Below are 12,245 nucleotides of genomic sequence, written 5' to 3' on the forward strand. Positions count from 1 at the left end.
TTTTGTATAATTGACTTGAAGCTTATATGCAAACACCAGTGTCAAATTGGAGTCTTCGCAAAGGAAATTCATACTAGTTTACGAATTATTAAAAATTTCCTACATATTTCGACAAACTTTTCATCATGTGCTTACTAGTGACTAATTTCCTGAATCCTATTGAGAAACTGTGACTAGTGGATTTCAACCGCATCGAATGTGAAGTATTTACTCGCGAAAAAGAATGAGTAATAGTTGTAAAGCACCTACTGATTAACCTGAAGACCCTGAGTTTGTGTATATAAACTTCTGGAAAGTCTCGTACTAGGACAAAGCAACGGTCTAGGGTTCTTTGTTTCTCAGTGATTATCTAAAGTAGGTCGGTTCACGATATCAGATGATCATTAAAACAATTCAATTTAGTACATATATCACAGAACACGTCTTAGTGTACATGTTGTTGACATATTCAGAAACGCGTTTTATTCTATATTGTAAACCAATTTTCTACCTCTATTTAAATTCATTTGTTGTGGAAACACAATGGTACATTATTTTAAATATTTCCTACATAGCTTTGATTATAACTACTTTTTACCTATAATTTTGAACTTGTCAGTTGTATGTAATTGATAAAATTTTACCATGACAAACAAATATATCCTACAGTGTAGTGCCCACCCATCGCCTACCTTGTCGGGCGATGCGTACCTGGTGTAAGAGTTATTTGGAATTACGCTAGGGCCGATTAAATCAAAACATAGAATCAGTTTATAAAGTCAGTGACCGTTAGACTGAGCCGTGTAGATAGGTTCAGACTACTAGGTTGATGTCCGTGTGATTATCGTTACCATTGGATGATAATACACAAAATCATTCTTAATGGCGCAGATGCATTTACTCTGTCTCTCCATAAGGCCTGGATTCCTTGATTATTTTGAAAGTTTATCTGTCCCATCTATTCAGATTTTCTGAATCTAATCTTTCCAGGTTTCATTAATATTAATACTTACCACTACTTTGGCATCTTGCTGTGTTGATATAGTGTTACAACTCATTTGCCAGATTCTACGTTGCATATGACTGCATGTAGTGTTCCATCTACCCCTCCCATACACTCCGTGATCCATAATGCTACAGTTTAAAAACAGCTTGTAAGGAATATATGAATACAATTTAAAACTTTAATAAAAGTAAATAAAGGAAGATAGTAAACAAACCAATAGAAATAATGAATGATATCGAAAAGATAACATTCTTCGAATAAATTTGCATCACTAGAAAATTGTCGGCTAATAAATATCACCGTTTACAATAAGCAAAAAAGCAAACAGATTTATCCAGTAGCTCATTCTAACCTTAATAGCTTACCTTGTACTGTTTATATTGTTACCTATTATAATGATTCTTTAAAAAAAAAGAAGATTTTTATGTCTTTTAATCAATACAGGATCGTGCATTATCTTTCTATAAAGCTGTTCTATGCGCTGATCCTAGAAATATATGGGCTGCACATGGTATTGGTTGTGTATTAGCACATAAAGGATTTGTTAATGAAGCTAGAGATGTATTTGCACAAGTTCGTGAGGCAACGGCTGATTTCCCAGATGTTTGGATTAATATAGCACATATTTATGTTGAACAAAAACAATACACTGCTGCAATTCAAATGGTGTGTAATTTATAAAATTGTCATTTTGTTTTGCTCTTTTTTTTCTTGTTATTATTATTGTCATATTCATATAATAAATATTTATAGTTTAATGGCTGTTTCTATTTAAACTCTTGTTAATCTATCCATATTTTTATTTATATTGACTTTCATTGTTTTTTTTAAAATGTAGTATGAAAATTGTATTAAGAAATTCTCTCGACAGAATAATACAGAATTGTTACAATATTTGGCTAGAGCACATTTTAAAGCTGGTCAGTTGAAAGAGTGTAAAACTATGCTATTAAAGGTAACTATAATTGTTAAGTATATTCTCTTTGTCTGTTTTATTTTTAGTTGTTGTTGTTTTATTACTGCAAAACTATGATTCTATCTGTTGTCCACAAACATTTGTCCTTTTTCACAATGATATGACATAACTTTCTATTATTTCTTTAAAAGCTTTACTAATATGAGTAATTAATTCACAAGTGTCACTTGATATATACTCACTTGCAATTTTATTAGGTGTTAGTCAGACTTCCTAGTTTGTGCGACCAATTAATTTAATTTATGGGAAAGCAAACTATAAATAAGGTTTAACGGTTTAGATTGTTTACATTGTTTATTATTTTTAACCTAAGATAGCAGCAGTGCATATTACTGGGAAAGGAATTATTATCGAACTGTTCATCAAATGATGGTTGCGTAATACTTGTATAACTTCGTTTATGGAATAACTGATGAAACTATCGCATATCGTACTGAATAACTTCGAACATAACTGTCATTACCTTGGTGTGAAATACGCGTTATATATAGGCAGTGACAGGTTGTGTCGATGGGGAGATGTTCCCTTCGGATAACTAGCATTTGTAGTGATACTACCTTTCCACAACAGGAGGTCGATAAATGTGAGTCCTAAAAATACCACGCGAATTTCCGTCTTCGATGGTGAGACTTTTAAAGTGCGAAACCAACATATCACGGACTATTCACAAAAAGCTGTGGATGGCCGTCATCAGTCGGTTATTCGTTGGGCTCTACGATCACGATGTTAAGGTTGTCAAGACCGTCCTAACTCAGTTTCCCTCAAGTATCTTCTCATAATGTGAATACTAAGTGAGCGACAACCGCCTCTAACAACACTCAAGCTAATCTTAATTGATATTAGCTATCAAAGACATATACTCAATGTGACGTTCGGATCATTGTTGAAATTGTCGATACTATTAGCTGTACTGAAAACAAAAGGCATAGTAGAAAGATTAGGAAGAACTCAGAATAATTTGTTATAATTTTGCGGTTTATTAGACTTTTTTACTAGTTTACTTTGTTTCTCTAATAGTTTTCCAACCTCTTTCCTTGGACAATGAAAGTGGTAGGATTTTCACCTCTTCCATACTTGTCCATCAAGCTAATTCAAATCTTGAATACATTTATTAATGACACTTCAATTAGAGTCAAATTAACATATAAATACAATAGCAATGACCTTAGCAATATAACAATAAATTAGCAAATTAAAAAAAACGAAGCACCAATAACTGAAAAGCGTGTTCGACTTCAATGAATGAAGAACTCGTAACGTGTAGAATTTTGACGACGTTAAGCTTAAATTAAAAACTATAATGCAAGTAAATAACTAGATATTGAATAATACAACCAGTTCTCAAGCGTAGTTACTAATCCTTATCATTACTACAAGAATGACTAATCTCTGCCTAAGAATGCATTATTTTCATGTCATGTAAAAATAACATTTATTCTATTTAAAATGTGATAGGCTCGTCATGTTAAACCATGGGATCCTGTATTAACATTCAATTTGGCTTTTGTTCAAAAAAGATTAGCTGTTACTGTGCTACAAGATGAGACAAGTAGTTTTTCATCTGTTTGTGAAGCAATAGCTGATTTAAATATGGCCAGATGGTAGGTGGAAATTGATGTAGAGCACCCTGTTTTTTTTTAAATACTATAATCTTTTTTTCATGACATCAGGCTATGACTATGCCCAATGTTTCCTATTTCGTATAAGTATTTTGTATCTAGCACTTTGAGCCATTTCTCTATATGTTTTTAGTGGATGACAACTTCAGATTTCAGCGTAATTTTTTCTGCAGAATTTGTTTCAAGGGTCTAATGTTTGGTATAATAATAGTGTAGTAAAGCTACACATCCCTGATAAAAAAAACACTCAAATATAATGTTCACGGCTTAAAGTGAAATCTTTAGCATTCATCAAATAAGTGACCGGAAGTACTGGATACAACAATCTTATTGAGCATTACAAACGTTGCAGATAAAGTCAGCTTATAGTATGGTATATCATGAATGAGGTGAATATGAATTGTTCCAATTAAAAACGAAATGAATTAAAACAATATTGACAAGAAATAAATAAAGAATGCGTAGTCATCCATTTAATAGTTGGTGCATAATCAAGAACAGGACCTAATATAAATGCAGATAGACAGTTTAATTAAGAAAATAATCCGGTTTACAATATTGACTTTCAAATATTTCTGATCTAGGATTTTTTTTGTTTCCCCAAACTATTCAGTACGAAGCGTAAAGTAGACCAACTTTCACCACATTCGACTTTTTTGATGACATGAATCACCTTTATTAAAATAGTGAATATTTTTTCCCACCAGTTCAATGTTTAAAACTACAGCTTTCTGCACATATTCAAAAATCTCATAACAATTATATTGTTTAAAGTGGTAAACTTTCTGTATATAACTGTGAATATATTGAAGTCTGAAGATATGTTTGAATTTCTAAATAGATTTTAATCAAATACACTGAGCTGGATGGTTTGGTCGCAGAGCTTTCATCGTCCTTCGGAACGACATCATCAGCACAAAATTCAGATACAAGTGAAGCGTTCGAATTTCTCGACATGTAGTTCACAGCTTGTCCTGTAGACCAATCAACATCGAGGTCTACAGGACAAGCTGTGAACTACATGTCGAGAAATTCGAACGCTTCACTTGTATCTGAATTTTGTGCTGATGATGTCGTTCCGAAGGACGATGAAAGCTCTGCGACCAAACCATCCAGCTCAGAGAACAAAACCTCATCAAAATCATCCATCTGAGCTACAAATCTTCTCCACCATCTTGAATCAGATACATTTCAGATTTCTCTTGACACTAATCACATAGTCTTAACTTCAGTTTTACTTTTCAGCGTTCATAGTAATGCGAGAATTAAAGTAAATGGGTATCATAAGTCCAGCACACATATCTTTAAAGTACCTTGTCCATATCGATTTATCGTAGCCGTTAGATTATTGGTCTGCTTTCTTCTTGGTTAATTGCATACGCCATGAAAGATTATTAGTAAATTATTTTAACATTTTCAATACAGTCAGAACAATGAATTAAGCAAATGACACGAATTCACTTCGTTTTGCTAGGTTCTCGCCAGTTACTTACAATTTATACAAGTGAAGCATTTAGCATCTGATGAAAACCTATCACAATCCAATGAATTCATGTTATTCCATCTAAATCTTTATTTTGGCTTTCAAGTAAATGAAAGGAACTATGTTTTAACGTGGTTATGTTGTTTGATCATTTCATACTTGTTCTTGCATTTTAGTACATTTAATCATTTGTCAAAGTTGAATGAAGTGTTAAATCAAGCTATGGCGGCTGATGAAGCACGTATCTGCCAAGATCTATTAAGTCAAGCTAAATATCATCTTGATAGAGCTAAATCACGTGAAGAACAAGAACGAGTTGTTCGAAAACGTCAAGTTGGTTCAATCTCATCATGTTAATATTCAATTATTATCTCTTCTTTTTTATACCATATTTCAAATTGTTATCACTTTAAATTATCACAACACTATCGAACCAATAACTTTGTTAATATATAATAAATGCGATGTGGCTAGCAGTAAAATCCACGACGCGCGTTTAGTCCTGTTTGGGACTTGTCAACTGGATATTCGTAAATCCCAGTATCAACAACGGAATAATCCAAACCATTACAAATTGGGCTAGATCTCATATCCGTTGCACAAGTAGGTGGCTATCACAACTCAGTAGCTAAGTGGATAACTCAGTGGCAAACAGTTTCGGGTTCGAGTCTCTGAGTGAACATTAACTCAAGGATTGAATTACATCCGGCCGACGAGTCCCAAATAGGACGAAAAGCACATCCTGGATTCCACTGCTAGCCACGTCCCATCTGTCCAATATCAACTTGTCATAATGGGTATATCGAGACAATCCGCAAAGGATACCCATGTACCATCCAAGACCGATCGGATTTCAACCAAAAATACCAGGAGCGGTATAATCCAAACCATTTCAAATTGAATTAAATTTATTAACAATTAACGCTAAAAATCAACTTTGCAGTAAGAAATGAAGTTAAGTTAAGTTCATTATATACTTCTTTAATTCTTGTATACTGGTAGTTAGCAGAGTCTTATAACGATTACAGAAAGAATAAAATCTTGCCTGGCTCAGTGGTCTAGAGTTTGCGTATTCGTTCACGAAACCGAAGGTCACACGACGTTTCCTTTTCGTTGTTTCTGCCTACACTTCCACTGACTGCAGCCTGGATGAAGTGAAAGATGACTTATAGCGAAAGCTTTCTGAACTTCATAAGGCTGAACGCTCAGACATAGTGCTCGTAGCAAGTGACTTTAATGCCCAGGTAGGTAGCTTAAACCAAGCAGAAAGATATTTTGGTGGGGATTTCGGCTCAGCGAACAGATAATAGTGACTGTTTTGCTGCACTGTGCTCAGACAATCGTTTATTTTCAGACAGCACTAGTTTTAAGCATAAGGGGAGACATCGTCTAACATGGCAATCCCTTGCAGCAAACCAACGATTGACTCAAATACACCATCGTTCATCGTTTGAGAGGCTCAATAGAAGGCTGACGCTCGTTCTGGAATACTTATTTGGACTCCGATCATACTCTAATACGAGCACGCATTTGCTTGCGCCTCTCTGGACGCAGAAAAGCTACATTAAGAAGACCCATTAGAGTTAAACTCAATGACGAGAAAGCCAAAAGTAGGTTCCAGGAACAACTGAGGTCACACTTAGGTAGTTCTGAAAACGAGACTAACCCAGATGTTGCTTGGACAAATATACGAACAGCTGTGGAAAAAGGAGCGATATATATTAATGATTTGAACCAAAGGGTCACGGAAAATCCGATTATTTCTACCAAGTCAAGTGTAAGTGAGACTATCTCGGAAAAAGATGACACTCTTATCTACTCTCAGCCCAGAAGTTTAGAACGATGGGAGGGACACTATAAGAAGCAGTTTCTCTGGCCTTCAGCTACTCTACAACTACCATCATTCCCAGACAGCCTGAATAGAATATTGAAGTAGGTCCCTCGACTCTAATTGAACTTCAAAAAGCTATAGCTAATCTGAAACAAGGGAGAGCAGCTGGTCCATATAGATTGACTTCAGAGGTATTTAAATATGGTAGTCCAGTTTTAGCTGTTAGGTCGACTATTATTTTAGTTAAAGTCTGGGAGTTGGACGTAATCCCATCTGACTGGTCGCAATCACTGACTGTCCCAATACACAAGAAGGGACCAAAACCATCCTGTGACAACCATGGAGGGATTATTAAAAAGAAGAATATATTTGTAAAATCTCAGCGAATGAATTTTAAGTAAATCCAACGTTTCGCCTGGCAATCTGGTCCAAGCTTTTTCAAGGAAAATATAATCAAACAACAAAACTATCGAATATAAATAGGTACTTAAAATTCATTCGCTGAGATTTTACAAATATATTCTTCTTTTTAATGTCTCACATTAACTCGACGCCCAAATATTGTGAAACTATTCGTTCAAATTTAGACGAAAGTTCTTATTCATAGGGGGATTAGTTTGACTACCATAGCACCTAAAATACTAACCTCAATAATTATCAGACGCTTAAAGACTGGTGAACTGCAAACATGAGAAAATCAGGCTGCCTTCAGACCTGGTCGTGGCCGCATTGACCACATATTCACCATTCGTCAGGTTCTAGAACACAGGCATACTTATCGGCGTTCGACAATGATAGTTTCTCTTGACTTAAAAGCAGAATTTGACTCTGTGGACCGGGAGGTTCTGTGGCAATGTCTGTCGTTAAAAGGTGTACCTCAGAAGCACGTAGACCTTGTGAAGTCTCATTACTCAAACACTACTAATCTGGTCAGAGCTTATGGCAAGTTGTCATCTGATTTTGCAACCTCAAGTGGTGTCCGGCAAGACTGTCCACTATCTCCATTTTTGTTCAACTTCATCATGGGCCTGCTGCTGGAAATAACGTTCCCGACCCTATCCCGTAGAAAAAAAACTCAAGGACGACAATAAAGATCAGTCCTATGAGAGGCTGCAGTCATTCATAGCAAAGTTTCCAGGGGAAGATTTGATCATCCTGATGGGAGACCTAGATGCCAAAGTCGGAATGGAGAACATCTTTTATGAATATATCATGGGACGATGTGGACTGGGAGAAATAAACGAGGTTGGTGAGAGATTTGCAAATCTCTATGCATTCAACAAATTGGTTATAGGTGGCACAATATTCCCTTAAAAACACATACACAAAGCTACACGGGTTTCACCTCATCATACTACACAGAACCACATCGACCATATTTTGCATCAGTAAAAACTTCACAAGGTCAATAGAAAAAGTGAGAACCAGGAGAGGATCTGACACAGCTTCCAAGTGAGGACCGGAGACAGGCAAGGTTATTCACTCTCCCCATACATTAGCGTTTTTTGTTGCAAGCTTCCTTTCTATTGTACGGGTTTACTAATCCCATGCCCAACCCTCCTCCTGTATGCGGACTTGGGACCGGCAGTAACTATAAAGGAGCTCTAGGAGGAGTTATAACGTATATGCACGTTCGTAGTTATTCTGTAGGTTGAAGTTATGCAAAGTGAGAAATACTTGACATAACATGTATTCGCGTGAATTTTGTTTTAAACCTACGTTTGGTAGAACGGTAGTTGTTTTTTCTCTGATTGCCCTAATTGTCAAATAAGGTAAGACTAAAGTTTAACTACTTACTTATCAAACAAACGTTCATCATTGTGTATGTTTGGATAGGGGTGAGGGGAGATTAATTAAGAATTCTGTCTATATTTCTCTTATCATAATGTTTTTTTCTCAACATTAGGAGGAAGAACGTGAAGCACAACGTAAGCGTCAATTGGAATTACAACAACAAGCTGAACAAATGCGACTTGATCGTGAACGACGTTTAGAAGAAGAACGTGGACGTTTCTTGGAGAAAGCTAAACAAATTATAATTGAACCAGTTGTAGAGGTGTGTTGTTTGTTCTCATTTTTTAAAATTTAGTTTGCATACACTTCATGTATACCCACACAGTTTAAAGGTCTTACAATATTGGTTGCTGTGTTTTAGTAATCAAAACAATTTCATTTAATATTTTTCTAGTACCATAGTACACCGACAAATGTTTACTTTAAACGAACAGATTAACATTTCAGTAGAAGTTAAGCACTCAACAAAGCTAATATAAACTTGAATAACAACCAAGTAGGGTAATATATCAATAGATTTCAATATAACAAATGTGCTTTGAAGCCGATTATCCAAACTTCTACTTAATAATTATGTCAATGATTATTAATCTCGAACTAGCGTTTCATATTTCTTAGGTCTAAATATCACTTATCTTGGAAGTCTGATCAGCCCTAATGGGTTGATACCTGACGAAATCTCTGCACGGATTCGAAAAGGTTGTTTGGCTTTTGCCAACTTAAGTGACTTATGGCGAAGGCGAGATATCCGTCTATCAATTAAAGGATGAGTATATTGCGCAGCAATTCGTCCTGTTTTGCTTTACGGCTGTGAAACCAATCCGCTAAGGGTAGAGGATACTTGTAAGTTACTAGTGTTTGATCACCATTGTCTTAGAAATATTGCTCGCATCTGCTAGAATCACCAGGTGAGTAATAGTGAGGCGCAGGGTATTAGAGAATGATGGCAAATCAGTTGGTGAAGTTACAGATCTTTATCGACTGAGATGGCTGGACTACGAGTTACGTATGCCTGGACACCAATTATCACGACGCGCTATGCTGACTAGTGTTGGAGACAGTTGGAAGAAAGTCAGGGTTGGCCAAACCAAAACGTCGCATCATTCATTGAAGTCACTAACTTCTGGTCTTAGCCACGTTGGTAGATGCAGACTAATTGGTTGTGGTCCGCGTGACTATCCTAACCAATCGTTGAAGACTCCGGGTAAGGTGACGGCTCAGAATCGACCCCAATGGCGTAGTTGTCTTTCCTTAGACCGTTAGACCAAAATTACTTTATACGAACTAATTCTTTCCCCTGTATCATGCCCTTATATATATATTACTGCCACTGAAGTAACTGCTTCTATGAATTTGGTGTTCATCTTGTTGTAGTAATGAAGTGTAGAAACTTAGATCGATACTTATACTTGCCTGGTCATGCGTTTTAGATGATTGACTAAATATTAATTGCGTGTATGTATATTTTGTTCAATTTGCCGCAATACTGTGTGAATTTTTGATAAAAGTATAGCATAGGGATGAGCCAATTAGAATCAAGAACGTGACTTGTACGTTATTGTGCAAATTTCAAATACCATGTATAGCAAACAATAGAAGCACCTTTGTACCTTTCTCAAAATTATCCCCTGCCACTACAGAGTAGAAGTGATAGTGTCAAACGTATCAAATGTCCAATTCCGTCTTTAGGATTGTATAAAACAGCTAAATCGGCACTAACCTTAAATCTTGAAACAAACCTTAACTTGGTGGTAGTATAGTTGACGAAAGAACTAATCAGATAGTGCCTCCTAGAGCTTTACACAAAGTCTATTCATCCATACGGGTAAAGAGGATATTTTCGTTCTAGTCGATTTCACTTTGTGATGAAAACCCTAACCGTATATCCGTAAGGATAAATTTACGTTGTTGTTTTTCAAATTAACAAACGAAATAACCCATGGAAGACTGTAATAAGTTCATTGATTATGTTAAACCTGTTGACATGGCAGTATTTTTGTTTTTTTCCATTTACAAAAGTTTTCTGATTAGCTAAGAACTGGCTGAAAATTCGTTGCGGTTGTTTACAGTTTCCTTCTTTATTGTACTTTTATCCAGCTCTTTATGTAATTTTCACACTTTTTAAATCCCTTAGGAGAAGAAATCACGTCGTAGTGGTGGCGGTAGTCGAAAACGTGATGATTTTATTGCATCTGGTGATGAGGAAAGCAGTGACGGTTCTAATGAGGCGGAAGCCGGTGATCGTTCAGAAAATGTGGACAGTGTTGGTCAACAGAAACAAAAAAAGATTGAAAATAAACGTCAAAGTTCCGAGTCAAAGGAAGGAAATCTTTTGCGTAAAAAGTCGAGATTCTCTACTTCACGTGATGATGGATTATCAGCTAAACAAAGAATGAGAATAGTTAGTAAAGCTATTGTTTCTGATTCAAGTGATAGTTCAAGTAGCGGTGAAGAAGATGAACATTAAAACATTTACAAATAAATATGTAGGTATGATTACTAACATCTTAGTGATTTTTTTCTTCACAAAATGGAATGATATCTGGTTGATAAGTTAAACAACATTAAAACATGAACTATATCCAAACATATATATAAATAAATTAAAGAATTAATGCTTGTAAAACAAGAAAATTTCCACTACAGTTTGGATAGTAGTAAAAGATTGATTATATGTATAAAGCATTTTAAGATATGTTAAACACGTCTAGTTTTTGATCTGTGTTCGTCATGTCGTCTTGGACTACTGCTGTCCGACAAATCTGAAAGTGATGAGTCCATAGATTGTTGTTGCCTACCCGTCAAAGGAGGCGACTGATCTTCAGATTCGCTACCGTCATCATCATCAGATTATAAAATTTTACGGGTCAACGCTGTAGCACGTGCTTGATGTTCTTGTTCATCACTTGATGTTAGTAATCACACCTACATATTTATTTGTAAATATAGTATAACTCAGTGTAATACTGAGTTCTTAATAATTGAAACTACTCCATAAAAGTCGAATTCTCATTATCTACAGATCTTTTTCAAAGCAATAACCAGTGTAGCTTGCTAATTTTCACAGAATAATATTTTGTACATTGAAATTTCGTCAACGTAATTTGTTTATATTCTTGTCATTAAGTCATGTATACATTGAGATGGATTGAAGAACTTCATATAACAACATCAGTATCAGAGGATTTGAAATTTCCCTGTTATCTAATTGGTTACTTGCTTGTATATCTAGTTTTATTTATGAATCTGCATCTTATTACCGATTGATAGTGTTCGATCCAAAGTGAGAACACTATCACAAGTGTAATACAGTTATAGAGAATATCGTTAGAATTCTTCTGCAAGTCATTAAAAAATTACATACAGTGTCGTCTTTATCGAAAAATAAAATTGATCAAATGATAAAAAATATATACAAACTGAACGCTTGTATTTTGATATTCCTTTAAACATAAAAAAATAACACAGGTTCCAAACTACCTGGTAACACTATAAAATGTTTGACAGACTTTCTAGTGTTCACCAGCAGTTGTAATATAATAACCCACTCAATTATT

The 12,245-nt window shown here is 35.3% G+C and overlaps 1 protein-coding gene across 1 annotated transcript in view; it reads left to right on the top strand.

Moving 5' to 3' along the window:
* CTR9 (protein required for normal CLN1 and CLN2 G1 cyclin expression) overlaps window positions 1-11,186 on the top strand; it is a 40,890-nt gene extending 29,704 nt beyond the window's left edge. The window contains exons 10-15 of the mRNA XM_051209645.1: window positions 1,430-1,651; window positions 1,824-1,940; window positions 3,417-3,562; window positions 5,240-5,396; window positions 8,801-8,950; window positions 10,823-11,186. Coding sequence (XP_051075101.1) covers window positions 1,430-1,651; window positions 1,824-1,940; window positions 3,417-3,562; window positions 5,240-5,396; window positions 8,801-8,950; window positions 10,823-11,155 — 1,125 coding nt within the window. The 3' untranslated portion in view covers window positions 11,156-11,186. The remainder of the gene's footprint in view (window positions 1-1,429; window positions 1,652-1,823; window positions 1,941-3,416; window positions 3,563-5,239; window positions 5,397-8,800; window positions 8,951-10,822) is intronic.
* The last annotated feature ends 1,059 nt before the right edge of the window (window positions 11,187-12,245 follow it).

Source organism: Schistosoma haematobium, chromosome 1 (genome assembly GCF_000699445.3).
Source record: "Schistosoma haematobium chromosome 1, whole genome shotgun sequence".
In the NCBI taxonomy this organism is placed as follows: domain Eukaryota; kingdom Metazoa; phylum Platyhelminthes; class Trematoda; order Strigeidida; family Schistosomatidae; genus Schistosoma; species Schistosoma haematobium.